At 35.7% G+C, this 26,133-nt stretch overlaps 1 protein-coding gene across 4 annotated transcripts in view; it reads left to right on the forward strand.

The window, feature by feature from the left end:
- Positions 1-26,133, forward strand: part of ANKRD28 (ankyrin repeat domain 28) — a 128,485-nt gene that overhangs the window by 88,533 nt on the left and 13,819 nt on the right. For all 4 annotated transcript variants that reach the window (XM_064506243.1, XM_064506242.1, XM_026103742.2 and 1 more), the window contains exons 8-20: positions 1,855-2,067; positions 8,175-8,253; positions 8,718-8,832; positions 9,267-9,349; positions 11,684-11,747; positions 13,069-13,137; positions 14,795-14,935; positions 20,512-20,623; positions 21,275-21,301; positions 22,196-22,270; positions 23,585-23,786; positions 25,245-25,332; positions 25,808-25,925. In XM_064506243.1, the coding sequence (XP_064362313.1) occupies positions 1,855-2,067; positions 8,175-8,253; positions 8,718-8,832; positions 9,267-9,349; positions 11,684-11,747; positions 13,069-13,137; positions 14,795-14,935; positions 20,512-20,623; positions 21,275-21,301; positions 22,196-22,270; positions 23,585-23,786; positions 25,245-25,332; positions 25,808-25,925 (1,386 nt within the window). The remainder of the gene's footprint in view (positions 1-1,854; positions 2,068-8,174; positions 8,254-8,717; positions 8,833-9,266; positions 9,350-11,683; positions 11,748-13,068; positions 13,138-14,794; positions 14,936-20,511; positions 20,624-21,274; positions 21,302-22,195; positions 22,271-23,584; positions 23,787-25,244; positions 25,333-25,807; positions 25,926-26,133) is intronic.

Genomic DNA, 26,133 nt, shown 5'->3' on the forward strand with positions numbered 1-26,133 from the left:
TTAAACTCTTTTGCCTCAGTTCTTTGTAAAATATAGATGTTATTGACTATCTTACATCATGTGAGTTTTGGGAAATTTTAATACTATAGTAAGGAAAGCCATATTAATATTGAGATGCAAAATAAATTAAAAGTTTGTACAGTACTTATATGCAGAAAGTATGCCAACAGCAAACTTCAAAACTGTGTAAGAAATGTATCTTGTGCGTCACATTTTAGTCTTCCACAATCTGAGCAATGCTGCTGAAGTTGTACCTGGAGAAGTATGCTTCATGGCTGGAGATCAGAATTCAGTATCATGTTGTGTGCAACATTTTTTCCCAAAATAAGGAAATATATACTTCAGAGTCTTGTCTGGTTTAGAAATCAAGTCTAGTGTGTTCCAACCTGGGTACCTAAACAGTGGCATCTATGTTATAATTCATTAGTTAAGTGTGTGGGTTACACTTTAGAAGCAGTTTATATCCAAAATTTCTGTTAAACTCGGAAGAACCTGTAGGTCCTCAATATCATTGAAAAGTCAGACTGCATTTTTTTTATGTGCTACATCTAGGCTAGGAGTTCTAGATTTAAATGCCTAAAGCTCATTTTTGGAGACCCAGCCCTTTGACATTCGTTTTTAATGGAAACCTGTAAGTGCTGTTGAGAAGTATGTGTGTTTAAGTTGTTCGTAGTGTCTGTACAGATTGCCACTGTTGACTTTTTTTAACATGTACGTTCTGAGAGGTTGCATACTGTGTACAGGGAAGTGGTGTGGAGACAATTGGAGTGGGTTGGGTCAGCTGTAAAGTGTTCATACCCTTTCCCGTACATATCTCATATATTTGATGAAGCTAGTTGGCTAAACTTTGTAGGATCTCTGTAACCAATGGAGAAGAGTCTTCTCCGACAGTCTTTTCCACATGGGAGTTCATCTACTTTGTCCTTTGGAGAATGAGGAATCCAGAATTCCTGATGTATGTATCAAGAGGAAGTGAGGGATCTCAGCACCAGAGGAATGGATCCACTCGTTCTGAGGGAAGGAAAGCAGTGGTTTTAGTGGAAAACGTAGTGATGAATGTAGAACAGAATATAGATTCTGATTTAGGAAATACAGAGGGGATGGACTTAATCCTGGGAATCACTGCCATAGGGAAGGATGATAGAAGTGGTGAGCCAGGGAAGACATTCACGGACAAATCCTTTGGTGTGGTATGAAGTGTAAGAGACCAATGGCATATGGCAAAAGATGGACTATGGAAAGTAGAAGGAAGAATTTTTAGTCTCTAGCTTGAGAGAACCCTCATATGGTTAGAAAAGAGGTGGGAAAAGTGAGAATGAGACCTGAGAAGGATCTCTAAAAATGGAATAGAGAAGGAGGCTTAAGCAGAGGGATGGAGGAATAAAAAGAATGTATAGCTGGTCCACAGGATCAATAAAGGGCATAATTCTCTACTACGATTTCATACAAACTGCTCAAATATAGAAAGTAATTTACTTGCCATAACATTACAGTATTCTAAAGTCTTTCAGGGCTTAGAGGTTAGATACGTGAAGCCAAACTGCATAGATGTCAAAACTTTTCATTTCCATGTTTAAAAAAAATGTTTCTTTCTCACAACCAGGGAGAGAAGTACCACATAACGATAAATTCAAGCTCATTACTTTTGTTCTCCCAGATTTAAAAAAAAAAAATCCCTTATGTAATATTTAATCAAAGAATTTCATCCAGAACTTGCATTTAATTTCTAGTTTTGAAGTGTCCTAGAACATAATGAAGAAATTCTGTCTCATAACACTTTTTTTTGTGATAATTAAATGCTGCAGTAACACAGGCATTTTTTTGCTAACTGATCTTGTGTTTTTTCTCTGACAGATGAATGAACCAAATGCTTATGGAAATACTCCTCTACATGTAGCTTGCTACAATGGGCAAGATGTTGTAGTGAATGAACTCATAGACTGTGGTGCTAATGTAAATCAGATGAATGAGAAAGGTTTTACACCTTTGCACTTTGCTGCTGCATCAACACATGGAGCATTGTGTTTAGAACTTTTGGTCTGCAATGGAGCAGATGTAAATATGAAGGTAGGTGGATCCAAAGCCATCCATTCACTCTTAAAGATGCAATATGTTGTTATCAGAGGTAATTTTTCAAAATTGTTATTACAGTAATGTGTAGAAGTTCCCTCTGAGATTGCGGACTACTTCTGTGAAAGGTTCTATAGTAAAAATAAGACACTATGTTGCTTCAAGGAACAGTCTAAATCTGAAGTGCCTCAAAGGGGTAGAAAGGAAAGATGAAAATACTGTCCAGTCCATCTTGACTGTGTTTAAATATCGTAAGTCCATATCATCTTGTCTTCCTAATCTATCCATCTCAGTAAAAGAAAATTATATGGAAGCATGCAAAAGAACATATATTTCTCTTATAAATGAGCAGCATAAAATAAATTATACATGTTTCTCTGAAATATCTTTGAACAGGCTGATTTCTGGAGCAACTGAGGACCTGGTAACATGAGATTCTAAAATCTAATAGATAGGAGGGGAGTTAAACAGCTGGGTTTTGATTTTTCTACTGTAAAACTTTGTGAGCAGAGTGTGCATGCTTGTTAGCATCTCTACTTGGTCACAACTGTTTCGCTGCATAGTATTCCCTAGAATCCAGTCTTAGTGTAGATAGAATTTCTAATCCACATAAGTGTAAAACCAAACTATAGCATAAATATTGTGTTATCTTCTTGTGTGTGTAAAGTAAGGTCTTGAAACATGTAAGAGAGGTGTGAAATCTCTGTTAGGAGGTTAATTTTTGCTCTAATAATGAAACCTTCAACTGTGTTCAGAAATATTCAGTGTCAGTATCTGGTGTCTTGACAGGTACTAGGCTGGGGGAAGTGGGAAATGGGTATGTGTAATGAAAAGTCCAGGTTCCTCTTGCAATGCATCTAGTTGTCTGTGCACTTTCTCACCTGTGGTAGGAAGAAAAGTGTCTATGGGGGGGGGGGAGGTGTTGGAGTTTTTTTTCTTTTTGTCTGTGCTAATGGAGTTATGTCTTAATTTCAGCACAATCTGGGTAAGAGAGTTATATCGGTATAGCTAAAATTTCCATTAAATCATAGTTTTGTGGCTCACTTTCTGTGGCTTTACACTGATTTTTATCTGACTAATTCTAAAATGCAGTTATGTATTTATTAGTAGTACAAAATCTGTAGCCCACTGAAAATTTGGGAGTAATTTAAAAATCTTAAAATATACAGATGATTATGTACATGCTATATACACAAAAACAAAAGAGAAGCAGAAATACTAGCAAGCAAAGAATTACTTTTTCCCTATGGCCCTGGGTTGCAAGCTCCTGAGGGTTCCTTACTTAGTACCTTACCCACTGCTGCTGCAAGCTGGAATCTTTCTGATGTAGAAGAGAAGAGTGGGAAGGAGTTCACTTTAGAAAGATGTCTAGAAAGATGTCTAGCAAGTAATAGGGGTGAGGGTTTTCTGGATATTCATTTTCAAATATACCATAACTGAAGGTTAGGAATGAAAATGAAAAATATCAACCATTCTGTCAGTATAATAAACACTGTTAAAGAGTACTGTAATCTTTAGGCCTGAACTTACACATAATAAAAAGATTCTTATTTTATGTTATACACTGATATATGCTGTAGATATTGACTAAATCTAGTCAGTTATGGCAATAAATAACCTCAGAAATTCTGCAAAGAATGACTAATCTTTTCACAGTATGACAGGCGATGTTCCTGAATTCTGAGGTTTATAATGTGGAGGAACTTTCAGAGGTGACACAAGATGCATTGACGTCAGGGAGATACTGTTGCCTTCCTTCCCACTTTAATTTTAAATTTTCAGAGCCAAAGCATAGGTTTGACAGCTTCTCAAATTAAAAGTCAGAAGGTTTAGTAAGGATTAGCCAAGGTCTTCTCCTAATCTTATTCTGAGACAGCAGAATCATTTTTGCTGAAACTTGACAGTGGTAAGGCTGGGAAATCCAGCCTGAAGCATGCCACAGCGGAGAATTTCAGGTGAAACCTCTTAAGATCGTGGTAAAGATTTAGCTACTGAAGATTTATGCTTCATAAGGAAATGTCTTTACAGTGGAAAGGATTAGCAGCCTTAGCTGTAGGCAACCTGTAATTAAAATGTGTTGAGCTATTACGTATCAAAACTATTACTTGCAAAATTAAGAAAGTAAGGTTATGTAGGGGGAAAGAATTACAGCTTGAAATCGGAATTTGTTCCTTGTGTGGACACAAGCATATGTGTCCATTGTAATTCAGTTGATGGGCATGTGTGTGTATCTATAGTGGTATAACTGAGATGAGAATTGAGGCCTGAAGGTATGAATGGATTATGAAAACTTAACACCTTCATTTTTGAAAAGTGCAAGAACAAAGGCAAAAGAAAATCATTTTGAAGTCGGCTTCTGCTCACATAAAAGGCCTACAAAGAAAAACCTTAAGTGAAGAAAACAATCCATAACAGAATACGAAAGTGAAATGGATTTAGAATCTGTTGCATAGCTAATGATTTGTAGCGTTCAAATGGATGTTTCTCTTTCAGAGCCTTCTTACAAAATATTTACTGAAACCAGGCTGTGCTCAGTTTTCAAGTACTGAGGCCAAAGTTCAAGTTCAAAGTAGTTCTTAATTGTCATAAACCAGCTAATTACAGTATGTATTTGTTCATCAAAATTATATTGCTTGTGTAATCTGATTCAATAGTTCTGTCCCAGGTGCAGCTGTTGTGTTTTTAGAGGTAACACGGTGGGTTGTAATCTTGGCGCAGGCTAGAGAATACTGTCAGAGTACTCTCTGCTGTGGGTGACCTAGTCCTGTGGGTGACCTAGTCGGGAAAGCAAAAGGAGATCACTCTCTTTTATTCTTGATGACAGGTGAGGGGTAAGTGTTTGGGCATAGCAGTGGATGTTGGCGTTATCTCAAGAAGGGAATATGTAGCAGGAGATAATGGAACAGTAGAAGTATTGAACTCAGGAAGGTGCTTTTATTGGTCTCACACTTGTTATTATAGCTTTGTCAGAATCCGTATAGAACTGTGGAACAGTAAATCCTGTTAAGTACTGCTTATTACTGCAGCACCTTTTCTCACTATTCAGGTTTTCCATGCATAGAAGAACACGTTGAAATGAGTATGTAATGGGACACCCTTGGTGCTTGAAAATTAAGGGACCTAAATCAGAAAAGTATTTTGCTTCCATTTGCGACACTGGAACAATAGAATTGTTGCTGGAGGAGATTTCATTTGGAGGAGTACTGTATTTCCCCGGACCCAAAGTAAAACGCAGCAGATTAAGTACAGTTAGTATATGAGTGTTCACTTGACAGCATATCTTGTGCTCTATGTTAATTGTTTCTTTCTAATAGCGATAACTGCTCTTATACAATCTTAAGTATTTTTTCGATGTTTTCTCTGGTGATAGAGGGGATCTAGATTAGTTTTTTTGTGTTACCACACTTAAGAGTTTCAATGAATACAACAAAAGTAATCATTAGCCCATAGCTATTCTATCACGTGCTTTGACTCTGATCTCTCGTAAGATCAGGCAGATGTAGTTGACTTCATGTTTAGATAGAATACCTTAAATGCAGAAAAAAAGGAAATGGAAGCAAAAGTCATGAAGAGACCTCCTTGGTTATGCTGTACAACCTTCTGCTTCCTCAGGAAAGTGTCACGAATCTTTTGTTCCATAGATTGAGCCCTGTTGTTTCATTGCTCAAGAAACTCTGACTTCTGGTTGTGTATATCCTTCCCTGATGGCAATAGCTAAAAAGGGAATTCTAAATGCAATTATATACCTACTATTTCAGCTTCAGCATGGAAGTTATCACTCTCATAAATACAGAACAGGTATAAAATTAAATGTGTTGATAGACGATTCCATGCTGTGCTATTTCTGGGTTACAAAGGAATTTGAGACCATTACAGTGGGGAGAGAGATTGTGGATAATCAACTCCATTGTTTTAGGAATCTACGTTGCATGTATTTCTTAGGGAAATTTGAGCAGAGTGAATCTGCAAATCTGTTGTTATTGATTGTACTTTTTTTATTTATTTACAGCGGGAAAATGATGTTGCTTATTTTACTATGCTGTGCAAAGTCTTACTCAAATTTCTTTGAGGGTTCTCACTTCACTACCATGCCAAGTTTCTAATACTGTCATCTTAGGTTATTCTTAATGTCCTTGTGATGTACGTTAGTAACGAATTCAGTGATACTTGTATCTACTCTTTTCTGTTTCATGTTCTTCCTTTTCAGCTTCCTTTGTTTAAGGTACAGATTTAGCACCTCTAAGCCAGTGAGATTGCAGGTTTCGTCATCTAAGCCCTTAAATTCTTCTCTCTTGTTGACTTCATTAATTTATTTCCTTACTTTCTCAAAGTTTTCCCTTTTAAAATATAGAACACTGGTTATCAAATCAGGTTTTTGGTCACTCCCTCAAAGTAAGCTATTTTTATACAACCATTTTTCTTTGAATTAATTGTTTCTTTAGCTTAAAGAAAGAGAGAAGTGTGGGAAACGGACACCGGCTATATAAAGACCGTTTTAAAGGAAGAAAATAATTGGCCATGGAGAGTATTAATGGTTGGGGGGAAAAAAAGAAACAGTGGAATTAAATTGCGGAGAGAAAGTTGAAGGGTAGACATTAGAAGAAAATTCTCTGTATAAGAAAGATAGCATAGAGATTGCTTGGCGAAGTTATGTCATTTGTGATTTGTGCTTATTCAGCCTGTTTAACTCTTAAGCTCTGTCCAGTGACAGAGGCTCTTGAAGTAAATCCCATTGTCAGATTTCTCAAGTGCCTTTCAACCCTTTTCTGTGTTTCTTTGCTGCTGTTATGGATACCTGGGCGTGTCTTTTGATCTGTTAACTGCTTAAGGAAATGTACTAGCTAAAAGATCTGGAGATAACTAGGCTGTTGTTACCAAGTGTTTTATTTCTTCAGTTTAAACCTGAGAAGCCAATATTTCCATGATTGCATTATTCTAGGTAGTAGTTGCTGCTCTCTGCAATGCCATAACAAAGAACTCCATGTCCAGGTCTGGCCAAAGCGGTCCCTGTCAGGGTCTCCCACCACACCCGTAGGAGCTTTGCCATTCTTTTCCAAAAAGGCAAAGTAAAGAGGAGAAGACACCTTTGCACGGGACAGCAATCCATGGCGTTTCAGTGCATGTGTTCATAACATATGTTTCCCCTATTATCTGTATCTTAAAAAAACAAAAAAAAACAAAAGAAACCAACCTTTTCTGGACCATTCATACCCCTCAGAGTCAATGCTTAAATTTAAGGATGTGACATGCATGCGCATCTGAGAGTGCTTTTATTTTCCAAGTGTCATGTTTGGGGGTGGGGGGGGTTGTGCATTTGTAAGAACTCTTTTCTGCAATAAAGCTTTCCCATTACCTGTGATAAGCTATATAACAAAATTTCAGCCTAAAGCACTAATCATAGGAGAAACTGATTTTAGAAGTGCATTTAGATTGTGCTATTAAAAATTGAAATTCCCTCATGCATTACTGTTGGCCTACTTGGAGGGTATCTTTTCTGGGTGAACGACTAAGTGCACATTAGGTATGTGTGTCAAATGTATAGTACCCATTATGGTTGAATAGTTCTACCTTAGGTTTACTTGTGGTTTATGATAAATTACTCGTAAGTGTCACTTTAAAGAAATTTCAGTGAAACACATGAGATTTTTAATGTGTTGTCTTCTAATACAACTTGTAAACCTCTGTAGTAAATACAACTACTTTCTTTTGAGAAAGAAACTTAATTTAAAGAATCTTCATTGTTTTGTTTTGGACTGGGGGGAGAGAGTTAGGCATAGGCATGTTGCTGAAGTTGTTCGCTGTCATCATCCTCTTGAGAGCAGTTATCTTAAAGGCATAATTCTGAGTGAACATGCATCATTGAGCTGTCAGCCACAGCTGGAAGAGCGATTAAGAGCAGTGAGATAGTGCTTTTGAAAAGCTTGCCATATCATGCTGGCTTGTCACTGCCAGCATCCTTCTTGCAGAAGTGCATAGGAAGAATTTAAAGGAGGGGGTAAAGGGGAGAGAAGAAAGTAAAAGGCTTCCTGCTCCCCCCCCCCCCCCCAGTTCTGAGATGACTATTACTGGCCATAAGTAAATTTTTTTCTGTCTATCTTTGCCAGAGTAAAGATGGGAAGACACCTTTGCACATGACAGCAATCCATGGTAGATTTTCAAGATCTCAGACCATCCTTCAAAATGGTAAGGAGGAGGGAGTAGCTGTCATCAGCATTCCAATACTACAAATAGTTTTCTCCTCTTGTATTGATACCAATGTGCTGAAAGGTTGGGGTTTTTTTTTTTCCCTTCTTCCGTATCCAATATCCGGTACTTCAGTTAATGAAGGAGTCTGATGTATCTGCCCAGAAAATTTGATAAATTACCTCAAAGAATGTTTATTTTTTAGAATGAAGGGGAAAGGGTATTAATTTTTCTTCGATAACCCAGGTCACAGAACGTTTGTCCCATACGAGTACAGAAGAAAATGCTTCTCTCTGTTTTGCTAGCTGTCAATGCTAAATGCTACTTAAAACATTATAAATTTAAAAGCCGAAATAGTCATTCATGGGCAATTGTTAATGTTGTTTAAATCATCAGTGCCGTTTTTATAACAAAAGCATGTATGCCTATGTATATTTTCACTAAGTAATTACTTTTTATTATAGGAGCTGAAATAGACTGTGAAGATAAGAACGGAAATACTCCTTTGCACATAGCAGCTAGATATGGCCATGAGCTATTAATCAACACTCTGATTACAAGTGGTGCTGACACTGCAAAGTAGGTAACATTTATTGACACAAAAGCAAGTTGAGAGAATTTAGAAATGTATTTATTAGGTTAACAAGACTAGTATAATTTTTTCATATTTTCTTCAACTTGACATGGTGAATGCTTTGTCTATTATCCTATGCTATATTTTTAAGTAACTATATAGTACATTGCAATTTGTACAAAAAGAAAGATAATTACCTTTCCTTTAATATAGTGCATTTGAAATAAAAGCTCTGAAGCATTTAATCAACTGTCACTCTGAATTAATGCATTGTCTGGTTTGTAAGAAAGCTTTTAACACGTGAAAAATTTTCCTAAAGCTAATTTTTCTAATTAGGTAGTTTGGTGAACCCACCATGCACGTGCACTTTGGCATACAATCTTGTTTGTTTTATCTTTATTGTAATGAAGCTGTGTTACCTGATTATGATGTATCTTAGGCGGGGTATACATGGGATGTTTCCTCTCCATTTGGCAGCATTAAGTGGATTTTCAGACTGCTGCAGAAAGCTGCTTTCATCAGGTAGGATACTATTTAAAATCTTATATCTGCTTTGTACTTTGTTTACTCTCTAGAGTAGCTTTTAATTAAGTTTTAATTTTGTAACATGTAGAAATCTTTAGAGTTTTCTAGTAGCCTGAGGACAGCGCTCATTACTTTAATGGATTCTCTGTAGTTAAAGTGAATGAAACTTTTACAGAGGTAATTTTTTCCCAAAAAACATCACCCAAACTGAAGCAATGTGTTTGTAGTTTGTTTTGTTTCATTTTAAAGTGTTGTGCTTGGATCTTTTAAGGTGCCCAAAGGGGAGGAATGTCTGGCTCAGACCATAATGTAATCTCAAAGAGAAAACCTTTAACATTCTTATTATGACTTTCTAACATCCTCCCTTTCCCTTCCAAGATGCCCTGAGTCTAGTACAGATTGGTCTATCTCTATAGCATACAACTTAATAGCTCTGAAGATTCTGGGCACTGCTACATTAAAAGTGTTGCATTTGTGTTTTATTGTTAATTGTTAACCCAAACTGCACCTCGTTTTCATCATTCGAATTGTTGCTCTACGTAGAGGGAGGTTGTTATTACTTTACTTGCTGACTGGGTTCTTTCTAATAATCTGTCTAATCCTGTTTTCGCTTTAAGAGTGATCTTACAAAACTTAGGGAGAGCACAAGGGAAACTTTGCAGGATAAAAATGGAATAATCCTTTTTTGAGAAATTTCTTTCTATCCTTAAAATTTTACTTATGCCTTAAGGCGTGACAGTTTTTCTAAGCTGCTCCTTATGGGCTAGTGCATCTTAATGCTTTCGTTACTGATACGGTGTCTGATCCTTTTGAACTTTTTGAAGTTTTTTGGCTTCTGTGACACCTATAGATATCCACTGAGTTCAACAGATTAATTTTGTGCTGTTACTGTGTTTTCCCTCTCGTGTTTGAATAGAATGAAATTTAAAAGCCACGTACCTTATTTGTTGTGCTGATTGCTTTGTTATGCACTGTCCCATCCCTTCTTGTATTTACTGACTCAGTGTTTACTTATCGTATTGCTGAACTGGTAGAATTGGATCAAATGCTTTCTTGACCCAAAATAATTTGGAGGCAAGGGCGTGGAATGGTCTCAGGGAAGAAGTTTTATTTACTTAAAACATTTCATAAGGAGCATGAACTCAGTATGTGCTAAGTCTTCCTTAAGATGAAAGCAGTTCCACTTGCTCTAGTTTATTACTACTTTTGTCTGCACGGAACTCATGTTAAGTTTTATTGGGGGGGGGGAGGATTAGAACAGGAGTCAGTCTTGTCATTTTTCTGTAGCTCCGATTCCCAGAGCAGAGGATTTTTGTCCTTGTGTCTTTGAATTCAGGTACATTATAAGCATCCTGTTTGTAGCACACTGGGCTTAGAATGATTTAGGGAGCAGTGAGCAGGAGCATGTGTGTATGCTAACTGGTGTAAAAATGTATAAGAAATCCCCTCAGTTTGGAAGGGGGAATCATCCTGAATGTGTGTTACAATTTGGCTGAGAAAGTTTTTCATTTGACTGCATCGACTTTACCTTACTTACTGCAAATACAACTTCATTTTCTTTAGATATCTATCCAAAGGTAAGGTTGACCAGTTAGCCTATTAATTAGTTTTCAGTTATTTAGGTATTAGTGTATGGTTTTAAGGACAGTCTTTTTAGCAGGAATGTCAGAGCAAAGTTAAGGCTTCTATGGTAACCTTAACTATGGATCTCAATACTCTCAAGTATTTGGCTTCAATATTTATGATCTCAAATTTGAATTTTAATAGTTTACACATTTTTGGAGAAAACAGTGATATTCTGTAAAGGGTTCCCCTTTAAGTAATTGCCATTTACAGCCTTCGTTCCAGCTTTACAAAGTTCTTTGCCTGGGACTAGAGAGCTAAACTGAAGGATAAAATTTCAGTGGCTTCTAGATTTAGTAATGTTGTCATCCCTCTCTTTATTTAAAAAAATAAAATTAAATAAAACAGCTCTGCAGAATACTGAATGATAGAGTGAACAATTCTGGCTTATTCTTAAATCATCCTATCCCTTTCACATATTTTATATTCAATGCTTAATTATATTGAAATATTAGCAGGTAAATAGGATAAGGAAGAACCATCAAAAATAGCTTTTTGCTTTAGTACTACTAATCATGTTTTGCCTTATCCCTTTCAATTTTGATTGAATATCTGTTTTCCAAAATACAAATAGCAAGCATTTGTTTCAAGTGAAATCGGTTATCAATGCTTCAGTGCTTTTTTATAAATAACTGTTAAGTTTGCCTGAGAGCACTTTTTCTGAAAGGCTGAGTTATATAATGATTCTGCACAATACTTGGTTTGTAGGTTTTGACATAGACACACCAGATGACTTTGGTAGAACTTGTCTTCACGCAGCTGCAGCTGGAGGGTATGTAGCATTCATGCTTTCATTGTTAGTGTTCTTTTTTTCAATTGCTGATCATTACTGAGGTTTTTTGGGTTTTATTTTTCATTTCCTCTCCATGGTTCTTCTGCCCTCTCCCCTTGGAATTTATATAAACATGAACATAATTTCAAGATGGATTCTATCTAAAAGAAGAAATAAGTACGGGGCGGGGGGGGGGGAAGGCAAAATGAAGTATTTGGCTTAAATAATTGTGGGAATACATTGTGCAGATGTCATCAACCTTATCTTAGGTTTATTATTGGGGTTGAACTGTTTTTTATTTTAATTTCCCATAGATGATAATATAATTTTTAGAATATACAGGATTCAAATGTGGCATGTCCTTGCAGGATTACTGTGGGACATGAGGGGGAGAATAACAGTTTTGGAAAATTTGTTTAGGGATATGGTAGAAACATAAGATCAAACTAACTAAAATGTCATAATTAAATTCTAGAGTTTAGATGGGTGAAATGGTCAATACTACTTGCTCATCACTCGAGTTGGGATCCATATCAATTATTGCATTGTGGGACTTTTATAGTGACTACTCAAAATTGCCTGGAAAAAATGGGTAATAGTACTCACGATACAATTTGTAGGGCACAAGATCTCCATGACACTGATCTCTTCATTTTTCAGTTTCAGATTCATATAAGTAATACTCTCAGTGGTCGTTCTAAGTCAAAAGACACTTGATAGATACATTCTTGTTACAAATGCCTAAGATTAAAATACCATCTTTTCATTTAAAAAGTTCATAATTTGCTACATATTCCCTTGCTCATCTTCACTTTAGGAAAGTTATTAAAATTTTGTTTAAATAATAAACAGTATTTTACATCTATTACAATGATCTATTGCATTGAAAATGAATTACATTAAAAAGTAAAATGTTTACATAGCAATATTTCTTTGGCCTTAAATTATATACATTAAAAACTTGCTTCTGGGCCAGAATCCTAGTAGCAAAAAATCTTCTGACAGTCAGTTTTGTCTTTTTTTTAAATTGAAAATTCTGTTAAACTAGGTTAATGTTCTTGAGCTTTATGCATGCCATTTGCTAACCATTTTGTTGTAGACTTGAAATAATCTGTTCTTTACTGTTTTGCTCCTGCAGTTTTGAAATCTATTTTTATTTGGATTTTTTTTATGTAAAATATATTTATTGAAATTTTCCTATGAGAGTTTGGTTTGATAAACATACCATGAGATGTATACATGTAGCAGTTCTGATGTTAGAAAGGTCAGTATGAAGGAAATATAATACGCAATCACAGGCCATATTGCATTAACTTCATAGGAATTTGGAGTGCCTAAACCTTCTGCTCAATACTGGTGCAGACTTCAACAAAAAGGACAGATTCGGGAGGTAAGACTTGCTCTTGATTTGTGTTTCATTAAGGGCTGTTGAAATATTACATACTGTATTTATATAGCATATTGATGCTATATGAACAAGTCTGTATATTCCAGTATGTATGTTTTTAGAGATAATGTCTTTAATAAATTCTTAGAGATGCTACAGCCAACTATGCTGAAGCATATGTTATCAAAAGGTAAAAACGTATTTTGTATATTGTCTTTTGCTAAGTGGGTTTTAGTCTTGTTTCTAATGATTGTGATGTACTCTACTAATTTTTTAAAGTCTATTCTGCTTATAACCTAGATATAACAAGTTTGAACTGCTCCCATCCAAAGTCATTAGCAATGTCTTCCAAATAGCCTACCAGTCAAAACTATAGATCTGTTGCTATTTCTGAGGCTTTTTGTTAAAATATGCTTGATTTCATGAAAACCACTTCACTTTTTTCCTCTCATTACATCCATCCCTTTCTATTTCTTTCCTTGTTCATGCTCTGAACTCTTTTGGAATGACAGTAATTTCTATTTTTAGTATCAGAGTATTTAAGTTTGGAAGGCACGGTCAGTACTCGTGCAAAATTTCACATCACGTCACGTCATGGAAAATATTATTTTCCTTGATGTGAGTGGCAGGAGTAGGACTTGAAGAGAATGTTATGGATATAAGTTTTATCTTGCTTTAAGTTCTGCTTCCATTCTTTTCTCTTGAAGTTCTCCTATTGACAGTTTTGTATTTTTTTAACTTGTTCTGTAGAGCAGGTATTTTAGAGGAAGGAAAAGGATTAAAATACTTAATTATTAAAGTTAAAAAATAAATATTTATTATTAAGTTAAAAATGAGAGAAACTGAAAAAAATAATCTTAAGAGAGAGGAAAGAGGTAGGATATTTAGAAATGCCTTACTGCTTTTTCTACATTGAGATATTGGTAGAAATAACCTATCTTTTAAAACAACAAAAGAAAAGGAATTCAGAAATCGTTTTAGTGCTTTTGAAATTTTATCCAAACTGGTTTATTTTGAAAATTGGTTATGTATTTCAGTCTGGAATAAATTTCCTCTGAGCTAATTCATCAGTATCAATATTTCATGGTTTTGTTGTAAGAAAACAAAGTATATTTTAAAAAAAATTCTCTGACAATGCTTATGATATGCTGGTATAATAATAATAAAAAAAAGCATGCTTCTTTGTTCTAAACTTGATGAAGTGCTGATACCTTTGTAGTAAAACATCTATTTGTTAACTTTTTGTTTTTACTTTGTTTAGTTGCTATGTATTTTTTAGCTAACAGTTATTAGGTTTGTTCATATTTTTCAGAGTGGCTTGAACTTATTTGACTAGCTAAAACAATGTTTCTAGTGTAAACTGTATTTTCCTCTGTATGTTTACACAAGAAAATTTGTATAAAACTTCCCATAGCACAAAGTATATGTCTATATTGGCTGGCAGATTCATCCCTCAGATGATTTTCTAGGGTCCATTTAATAATGCAGAACAGCATCTTAAATATTTTAAATGTTGTGTTTATACATTCTTCACTACAAATACTTGCCAAATAAGTGTAAGTTGGGTTTTAGAATGTCATTTTATTTTGCATTTTCTGTGTCTATAATATTATTTTGCTGTTATTTACCATTGTGCTTTTTATTTAAATGTGTATTAAAGAACTCCACTCCATTATGCTGCTGCCAATTGTAATTATCAGTGCCTGTTTGCCCTTGTGGGATCTGGAGCTAGTGTGAATGACCTTGATGAGAGGGGTTGTACACCTCTGCACTATGCAGCTGCATCAGACACAGATGGAAAGTAAGTGGCATGCTTTGTATGAAATTCTTAATCCTTAGAGACCTTTGAGCTCTGAATTTTGTGTATATTCTGCCTTCAGATTTGCCAAATGCATTTTATATATATGTTTTTTAAAGATTACATTTGACTGTGGATTGTTTATTGTATATAAAATGTTTCATGTAACAAATTTTCCTGAGGAAAATGACTGATGGTGAGATGCATTGTATTTTTTGGTTATGCTTTTTAATGCAGACATCTTAATTCAGGAATTCATTGTGAAAAGAGTTTTTAATCCCATATACTGCACAATGGTTGAATAAATGTCATCTGTGTCTTGGGATATTATGCAACTTTCTAACAGTTGCAGTCATTAGAGTAATTTTACTTTAAGATCGGATTCTGTTGAAGGGTAGACAGTATGTGTTTTGTGGAAGGTTCTTAATTTGGCCCCCAAACTTGTGTATTTTGTCAGAAATATGCTATAAGACTAGTTGGTGGGTTATAGCAGGCCAGCAAAAGGGTAGAGATGAACTAGACTTATTTACATATGAGATGCTTTATCTGTTTGGGGTTTGATTAAACTTTTCATATTTAGCAATACAGTGCTCCTCCTTGTTACTGCAAATGTTTGTGAAGTATTTACTTTTTTATTAATGAAATGTGTCCAGAAACTTTCATACATCCATGTCTTGTGTGTGTGCGCATGTGTGTGTATTTTTGTAATTTAATGTTTGCATTTAACATAGTTATTAATGACTAAAATATTTACGTGGAAAGCTTCTATAGATGGAACAAAATTGGTGAGGTTAATTAAACTTCAGATACTAGTTTATATTGAGGAAACTTAAGAGAACCACTTGCACATGTATGCACACAAACAGAGGTCAAAACAGGCTGGCGCGCAGCCTTACATGCATTTGGTGACATCTTCATTAGAAAAGAGTGAGCTTTTTAGTGCTGTGTCATATTACTTTTAATACAGTACCTTTCAAAGGTTGAGGTAGCAGTAGGAAGTGTAAATAAAGAATACTCTTATAGCCATTTAACTAATAGTTCAAGTACGTGTCTTTTTATGTAAAGATGATCTTCAAAACAAAATTGTCTGCCACTTGTTACATATGCATTCACTTCCTGTTGGAATTTGAGATAATTTTACTTTAATTGCCCTCTTACAAGTTGATCTGGGATTAATTTTAGCATCACAGTTGCTGTGAAAACCTCAAAACTATAATGGTTCTTCAGATGACATTGTTTTGCCGTCTGTCTTATAAAAGGCATGAGCATGAATTATGATGGCAATATTGCAGAGCTTTGGGAGCGCAAAGATTTGTCCCTAGAATCTGTGCAATGTTGCTGCTGAGATTAACAGTTGGCTCTGTGAACACGGGCTGCAAAGCAGGATGGCCCGAGGAGAAGCTTTTTATATTGATGCAGCAAGATGATTAATAACAGCTGGAAAACCAATACTGCTCAGCTCATATTCAAAATAAGAATGAAGCTAAAAATGATTACTGAGTTGGAATATAAAACCCTGGAAAAAATGTCAGCATGTGATCTATGTAGGAATTCCAAGGATATTTGTGTTTTTTCAGGTTTGTTCAGACATCTTTAAAGACAGATTTTAGGGACGAGGATGTTTTTCATAAAATTAAGTTCCTGTTTCTCCCTTTTGGGATATTTGTTTGGTATCTTCAACAAGTGCTTCTGATGCTGGAAAATACACCAGTAAGCCTAATTTTGGCAATATTAACTGAAGAAAGATGATCACAGAATAAAGTAAACTAGAGTAGCATGTTGGGGGCGGGGGGGAGAAGTGCTCTTTCAGTATTGGAATTATTTAACAGACCGTAAGCCAATAATGGGAAATAAATCTAACTTATTCAGGCTTTCAAAAATTCTGATTTATCTCCTTTTAAAGGGGGCTATTGAGGATAGTTAAGCATTCAAAAGATGCAAATTCACCCTCCTTTCTGGATGATAAGAAGCAGTAAAAATAATGATCAGCTCCACATTGAAAAGAGCCAGTACTCAAGAATTTTTAGCAGGCTTTGCTTCCTGCAGCTTATTCAGTATATTACGTTATCTGTGAGCACACAGATTTAAAGGTATACGGATCAAGATAGCTAATGACAATGGAGTTTAACACAGTTATTAATGAGTCTTGAGTGTTAAGGCAAAATCATTGACTAAAATTAAAAAAGAAAGTTAGATGGTTGACCAAATAAAAGGTGCATGGACAGTAATTCTCAATAGATGGGACAGATTGACTTGTCTTTGGATTTTCAGAAATTTCATCCTGTTTCAATTTGAATAAAAACATGTAAGCAGTGTTGTCACTAATGCAAATCCAGACATTTGTTTCCTAGGAAAACCAGACTAGTTACTTTAAAATACAGCTACATATAAAGCATATCTTTTCATTAGATGTGCTTTAATTTGTAATGAAGTTAGATGCATTATTGTTTAAAAGAGGAAGATTTTTACCCTTTCACTAGCTGTAGAGGATGTGCTTAAGTTCTTTCATCCTTTGTCCTGGGCACAAAACTATGAAAGTGGGAACGCGTGCCTTGGCATCCCCATTGCCCTGTTCTTCTCAAGATTCTGGTGAGACAAGAGTGCTTTGTAATCAGAGACTTTGTTGTTGATACAGTTTTTCTTGCAGCTTTTTGCCCCTTCTGTCTTCAGCCACCAGGATTGTTGCTTTCAACCTTTCACTTAATCTCCACTGAAGATTCCAACTTGCACAAAAGAAAGGTGACTTTCCAGCCATATGCCTTCAGTAAGGACTGTATTAGATTTACCGACTTTTTTTTTTCTTTTTTTTAATGCATGTTAGTGTCTCAGTATAGTGAGAATATTCTCCTGCTTCTCTGAGGGGCAGTAGAGGACAGTCAGCAAGTGGAATGGAAAAGCAAATGTCAGGTGTCTGCTTCAGCTAATCACTGTCATTGTACGTGAGGTTATTAGGCCCTTGACCCGCTATAGCTGTACTAGTCTGGCAGTCGAAATGAGTTTCCATCTCATCACAGCTGGTACTGGGTCCTTATTCAAATGATGATCTTGCACTTGTGCTGTTCCATATGCCGACTCTGGGCCCATCCTTGAAATCTTCTTTACAAAGAATTTGGATATTGCAGGATCATGCGATCTTTCAGGAGATGACTCCTTCGCTAGAATTTACACATGGTGTCTCAGCATGGCTATATCATACAACTACAAATGCTGTCTAAAGTTCTTTTGACTTTCTACCAAACAATTTCCTATAAGGTAAAGGAGAGCTAAAAACCACATATTTTTTCATGTGTCCACCTTGCCCCTTTGTCTCTGCCTGTCATGGCAATCTATGAGACCTTTAGATAAACTCTACTAAGCAACAAAGATTCTGAGCTGGGTTTGACAAGAGAATATATTCTTTGGCTTCACAACCGTTTCATTTTAGTGATAAAGCAGAAGTATTTCATAATCCCAAAAAGGGGGGAGAGATGGTGACCTTTTGCGCGTTTCAGAAAACCAAATGGCTTCGTCTGCAAGTCAAGCTCAGAATGGTGACTAGCAATAATCATCTCTGCATGTGTTCATGTTTCTTTACCTAAAGAATTAATCTTTGCAACTATCACATAAAGTATGCATTCCATATAAAGTAGCTTCTCTTAAAGATATTCCTGGATTATTATCAATGCAAGGTTCTTCTGTCTGGATTCTGCACAGGAGCAACAATCCTAAGTCAATGCCAGTTGTTACAACCCATTTTAGAAGGATTAGAATGTCATTTTCCCTGGCTGGACTTTTGTCTGATTCAGCTGCCATTCAGAGGTTGGGTCTCTTCAGACTTTCACCTTCCATATTTCATTTAGCTCTAGTTCAGTCTTTAGAAAGACTTTCTATTGCATGTTCCAAGTTGTAAGATATGTGATTGTGTTTGAACGTATAGCTGCTACCTCAGTGAAGCCTTCACTAGCTTTTAGTCACATAGCGGTGTGCAGCATCACAGTAGATTACTTCACAAGATTCACTCCATGAATCTCACTCCAGTCTGGACAAACAATTCCTTAGCTGCTTCATAGTCCTTTCTTGAATGGCCAGGTGGTCCCTTAATGGTGAGGTGGACCCACCCATTTCACTCTTCTTCATTTTGCTGTGTTGTAATGGATTTTCCTTCATAGGCAGAGAGTTCTTGTGGAAATCCTGTGGACATCTCAGGGCAAAAGGACCAGCAGTTTCACAGCAGTGTTTTGGAGCTCAGAGCTGTGTAGAACACATGCAGAGCTTCCTGGACTTCTCTTCAAAAATAGTGTCCAGATCTCAACAATCTAATTACAATGTGTGATGTTGACAACTGGGTCTCCTTTTTCCTGCTGGAAGCAAATGATCCAGTCAGGACACTAGCAAGTGGTTTGGAATAGATTTGGCTTGCTGAACCTAGACTGGGAGATCTGATCCAGTCATCTGAAGTCCATCTGCCTTTCATGAAGTATCAGGTGTTCTGTTCTTAAGTCAGGTAGTGTCATGAATTTGCTTCTCCTTTCTTGGTTCTCTCATCAGGTAAGGTGGCATGTGCCTTTTCTCAGGTCCTAAAGACTCTGTCTACAGTAGGACATGAGGAGACATTTATAATCTTAACTGTTTGAGCAAACTGAGACAAATTTATTACCAGAATCGTTGTGAGTTGTCAATGGGAAACCTGAAATCTGTCCTTCTTTCCTACTCTGTTAATTCAGAATTTCAAGGGCTATGTACAGTCTTGATTTTGCTCAGTTGCACCTTGCCATGTGGATGCTTGGAGGCTCTTACTATCCCTTTATGCACAAAATAACAATAACCTGATATTTTTCTGGGACTGTTTGTTTCTTATAGGTCCTTATCCAGTTACCCTGAAGCTGCTGAAGCTGATTGGGATGTGTCCAGTAGTTCAGTTCAGGTCCACTTAGCTCCTTGTTCTTTAATGGCTGTTTCTTCATAGTTCTCACCCCCGCCATTTTTAAGCTCTGCAGAATGTTGTTTAAGTGGTGGACCACAAAATTATGAATAAGGAGGGTGATTGGTTGGAATCATTTAGTGTGCATATGTGGAGTCTCTTAAAAACAGAAAAATAGTGATAGTTCTTTGTCGGGGGAGCCGACATTAAAACTGCCTTTTTCATCCTCCTGCCTGAGTGTCTGTGGCTGAAACTGTGCTTATCATGCTCTGTCTTATAATTTCATGTGATAAGAGTAAGGAATGGTGTGTATGCCAACAGGTGATGAGTATGTTATATAAATGCATCAATAAATCAGTGTCTGGCAGTGGAAGTGTATGCGTGTGTACTTCGGTGTGACTCCCTATTGAACTACATGTCACGAAGAACTCAGCTACTGGTCCTCTTCCTTCTGTGTTAGTACAGTAGGATGCTGTCAAATTCAGGGAAATTTGTGACTGGCTTAACACTTGGTTTACCGAGTCAGCTGTTCTCTAGCCATATAGTCAGTATTGTACAGTAAAACGGTGTTCCTGTTTGCAGTATTGCATTTTCCAACTGAATTGTAACAATTGATCACTTAGTGAAAAGCTGAAATTTAACATTGAGGTGTTTGGTTGTCATATGTCAATTTAAATAGGTGCCTGGAATATTTGCTAAGAAATGATGCCAATCCTGGGATCCGAGACAAACAAGGATACAATGCAGTTCATTATTCTGCTGCTTACGGTCATCGCTTATGTCTTGAATTGGTAAGAAAATGCATCATGGATGAAAGCTGTAACAACTCCTCTTGGAGATGATGATGCAGAGGCCATGGCATTCCTCCACCTTTGTTCTTCTTCTGTGAGCTACGTTAATAGTGTTTTTCAGCCCCCAGGAGGATACATATTTGAGCACTTGGTGCCCTTAAAATAGGGGCAATATGGGGAGCTAAGATGGTAGCTACTGGCTTCAAAAGACAGTTTATTCTGAGATGAAGAGAGAATGCTTGCTGAGCATGTGGGATATTAGTTCTTGTTTTGTTTTGTTTCTTAATCTAGAATACACTGCTAACTTTATTCCTCATGGCTGATACAATAATCACAGGTATCACACTGAAGAGTATTAAAAGATTTCACAAATGTCTTCTGGAGCAGCAGCTTAAAATGTGGGGAAAACCTGTAAAGTAAGGGGGGTCTTTAAAAATAGTTCACATAGTTGCAATAACTGGCCATGTAACAGAATTTTAGATAATAAAGCCTCAGGGTGGTTTTTGATAAATCTCTTTTGAAAAAATGGGCATGTTATTTGATACGTTAGTTTTGTCTGCTTTGTGTTTTACAGCTTAATATTTTTGTTAAAAATTATAACTTCATATTCAAGCATATTCAAATCTGAATTCTGAATGTTTTTAATTGCAGATTGCAAGTGAAACGCCTCTAGATGTTGTAAGTGTGTATGATTTCTCACTGTAAAGTATTGAACAGCAAAAGGGAACAGGTCATTTTAAAAATACTGCTGCTTAATTTTAGACTTACTCAACCATGTCTTCAATGCATAGATATGTTACTTAATGCTTGCAGCTCAGGATTTTAAAATAGAAAATAATCTTTTTTTTAAACCATCAGTTGACTAAAACATTTGTATGACCATGTGTGATCATGAAAACTTAGTAATCTGCATGTATCTGGTGTTCTTCAAACACTCTGAATGCTTTTATTCTACTGTCTAAATTAAATACGGTCTTGAAAAAGACCCAAGATTAAAACTTTAAACGCATCTGAAAATAACCAAACAGAAGTGCATGCACACAGATATTTTAGCCCTATTTTGTTATGCTTGTGCCTTTTGGGGAGTGCCTCTTTGGCAGATGTTTTTCTGTTCTGAGAAATCCTGCCATCCAGCTTTTCATATCTGTTTTATTGCTGACTTTTCACCTAACCTAAATGCTTAGTTGTTTTTTTTCCTTCTACAGCTGTTCTTTCTCTCACCTGTCCTTGTACTCCCTTTGCATGCATTTTTTCCATATTATTTGATAAGGCTGCTTCAGGAAAAAAATATTTTAGATTAATTTGTAATTTGATTATTGCATTGTTCTGCAAAATTAAACAATTTGCTTGGGAAGTGAATGTGGGGGAGAGGTTGCAGTCTTTGTAATTCAAACTCTTTAAAAAGATTGAAATAATTATAGAATTCCTAAGGAAAATTTAAACCTGTATTTCTTCTAATTTTCTTTCTTTGTTTTTCAATCTGTGTATACTGGAAATAATAGCAGTTATTACTGAGTGTTTTTCAAAAGTGAAGGGTTTTTGCACTCAATTGGAATTTCTATCTCTGCTAAGCTAATGGAAACATCAGGTACTGACATGCTGAACGATTCAGACAACAGAGCACCCATCAGTCCACTGCATTTAGCTGTAAGTATTTCATTCTTTAGTGATGATAGATCACGTAATTGTAAACAGCTGTTGACATAGTTTTGATGCATTCTGGACTTTTTTTTTTTTTTTAAGAGGTCAATAACAATAAATTACACCACAGCAATACATACCATGTATAGCTCATGAATGAGTTATACAAGGTGATTTTACCTCCTGGCTGAAATTGAATACTCCTCATTTGGAATCTTGCTTCTAATTAAAAGATTTGTCTTTAAAAGTATATTAACGACACTTTTAGAAGTATTGTGTTCTATGTTATAATGATATGTTTTGCCATCAAGATTATTTCTTATGAAAAAACTTGCCTTTAATACTTTAAGAAAGATTTGCACAAATAGTAAGAGAACAGACTTCATAGGGGACCTGATGAAACTGTTTATACAAATGTGCTTTGAAATATAGAATAAACAACTGAATATGCAGTTTTCCTCTAATCTCTTCCCTGGACTTCGAGCAATTGAAAAACCTTAATATGCTTTCTGAAAATAGCCTAAGTCTCGTGCATAACATATATTATTGATATATATGGCAAAGTGGAAAGATAATGTCTAATATTAGTAAATGAAAGCAGAATAGACTGCTCCTGGAAATTTTGGTCTGGGGCAGAGCTTATGTATCCGTGAGTAGAAACTTAAACAAGTTTATTTTGGAAATCATAAAACCGTAGTTGTATATGTGTGTTTTTATTACTGAGTTTGATGCTCTGTCTTGACACACACCTACAGTATATTTTCTAGGCTTTTTTTTATCCCTATTTATCCAGTGTGATCTCTTACTGTTTCATTCCCTAAGTCCCTTCTATTTTGCCTACTACATTAACTTTTAACTATTTATACTGTATTTTTTACTTAAAAATTTTACAGGCTCTTTTTTTGAATATCCTATAAAAAAAACTAATAGGAATCAGTTAAGTTTCATATGATCCTTACTTGAAGTAATCTGAGGTTGAAGTAACTAATTGAAGTAATTGTTAACATAAAGCAACAAAACAGTATTCAGAATGTTAGCAGTTATAATACATGTATGGAGAAAGATAATTTTTGGAAATACTATCAATATCAGTTGCTGATTGAAAGGATAAAATGAGAAAGCACAAACCTTCCTGCTGAAATTGTTTTTACAATTTGTTGTAACCATTTTGGAACTACTTACTGCTGCATCAGGAGCTCCTCATCTTGCTAAAATAAAAATGCTAGACTCACAGTTTAATATATGCAACCCTGGTAAGCAGAGGAAAAATGTGAAGGACAGGAAAACTGGGAAAACTGAAGGATTTTCTTATTCTCTCAGGCCTATCATGGTCACCATCAAGCTCTGGAAGTGCTGGTACAGTCCTTGCTGGACCTTGATGTGAGGAACAATAATGGAAGGACACCATTGGATCTTGCTGCCTTTAAGGGACACGTGGAATGTGTAGACGTACTCATTAATCAGGGAGCATCAATCCTGGTGAAAGATTATGTTGTAAAGAGAACCCCAATACATGCTGCAGGTATGTGTTATTGCTCAACTCTAAAATTTTGGCTTTCGAAGTGCATCATCTTCACACTTAGAAGTCTTTATTATTAATGTTCTAAGAAATGATATTTAGGAACAGATGAAGTCTTTGAAGTTACATACTCTACTGAGAAGGGTAACAAAGCACTTAAAGTAGTAGAAATCTGTATTAACCCAAGAAATTATTCTGGTTCACGGAGTGTTACAGGATGCTATCCTCTAAAAGGGTGCATTCTCCTTGTCTGTTCATTGCTAGGCTGGCTGTGCCGACAAGTGTCAGTGGTATGTTCCTGTTCCTCTCCTCATCTTTCACACAGCCCAAATTGTAGCGCCAGACTTAGATACATGAATTGTGTTGCCTATCTTGGCACTAAATTATTTATAAAAATGACTGAGTCTCAGAGAGTTCTGTCAGTTTGAGAAGACACATGAAAACTATACTTGATTTTTCCAAGGATTTAAATGACTCCCTACTGAGTATTTTCAAAATAATAGCAATCCTTTGCAATATTTTCTCATTGCCTTTTCTAGATAATTTTTATAAACTTCTATGAAGTTTCCTTTCTCAAGAAAGCGTAGCATTCGTGCAGTATTCTTTTTTGCATTTTGAAAGCAGGCTTATTTAGGTTGGCATTATTGGCACTGTAGTAGTCATCTTATGAGAATATTACAGTAAAAAGAGCATTTTGTACAAAACATTGTCATTCTAACCACTCTGGCCGTGAGCACAACCTGTACTATTGTATTTGCTTTACCCTCTTGTGCCTTCTGTTAGTTAGCATCTCCGTCAACCTAGAGAAGCATGAGGTGTCCCCATTCTAATGTGGACTGAAAATGGCAGCTGTATGTCAGGAACATCTGCCCCCAGCAAGCAATGATTTATCTTACAGGAGTTGCTTTGAAATGTGCTCTCTCTCTTTCTCGCTTGCTCTCTTTATTTATTTATTTTTTTTCAACTGCTTCGTTAATTACTTTATGCATTACCTTTCCTTCCCCTCTTTCTAAGTGTGATTTCAATTATCACTTCATAACTATGCACATGTGATAGTTGCTAACAAAATCTATGTGTGATTGGCTCAGTGTGGGTTTGCTTGATTTGAGGCATAGGTAAAAATTGTGCTAATTAATTATCCCTTCTTATTTAAGTTATGTAACCATATACCTGTAGTTAATGTGTCCAACCTCATATATATAGAGAGACGCAAATATCTGTCAGCAATTGACAGTTGGAATTGATTTCTTTTATTATTATATAATTGAGAATACTTGATTTCTGAAATCAGGTTTGAGTATAGTTCTTTTTATTTTGAATTTAAATCGTAAAATTGATGAAGCTGGTACAATGGGTTCTCAAGCTAACAGGCTTTAGTCTGAGCAGTTTACAGTTCTGTTTGACCTCTACATGATCTAAGACAATTAATGTAAAACTGGTATTTTTGGTGATATTTTACAGCTACAAATGGTCACTCAGAATGTTTGCGACTATTGATAGGAAATGCAGAACCACAAAATGCAGTGGACATTCAAGATGGAAATGGACAGTAAGTTTAGAGTCTATAAATTGTATTCTTCACAAGTTATTGCATTTCATAAAAGGAAAACCTAATCATTTTGTGTTAGTGATTTTTAAGTTATTTCTTTTTTAAGGGGAAATGATATTTGAACTGGGACAAATAAGATTGTATAACTTGCAATAAATTTAATATAATTTTGGCAGTGGTAAAATAACTTGTTCAGTTGGGAGGAAATTAAAATGCACTTATTCCCTGGATGCTAAAAGAAAATGGATTCTTGTTGCTTACTTAGGAATTCTCTGTTATTAGAAATGGATTTATTTTCCTGAATGTAAAAAGCAAGCATCAGTCTCATTCTTGGAGTGATGGTAGTGCTAGAGACCATTAACAGTCTAAATCTTGAAACAGTGTCTCCCAGAACAATAGAAGTTAAAATATTTCAGCTGAGCACTAGTCTGTTAAATTTCCACATAGATTACACTTTATTTCTCTCTCTCTTCAGGACTCCTCTGATGTTGTCAGTTCTTAATGGGCACACAGACTGCGTTTATTCACTCCTTAACAAAGGAGCAAATGTAGATGCCAAAGATAAGTGGGGAAGGACAGCATTACATAGAGGGGTAAGATAATATTACATTTCTGTCCTTTTCATAGTATATGCATTAATTTCAAATATAGGCTTAGTGTGTAGTGTTAATGAATTTCTCACTATTTTTGTCCTGCTATCCTTAGGTTTTGATTGTCTGTTAGCTGTTTGCAGAATGTTAGCTTTTGACTGTTTGTTCTATACCGTTAGGACTTTTCTGTGCTTTTCAAGTCTCTTAATCT

The sequence above is a fragment of the Dromaius novaehollandiae genome, chromosome 2, assembly GCF_036370855.1.
Source record: "Dromaius novaehollandiae isolate bDroNov1 chromosome 2, bDroNov1.hap1, whole genome shotgun sequence".
In the NCBI taxonomy this organism is placed as follows: domain Eukaryota; kingdom Metazoa; phylum Chordata; class Aves; order Casuariiformes; family Dromaiidae; genus Dromaius; species Dromaius novaehollandiae.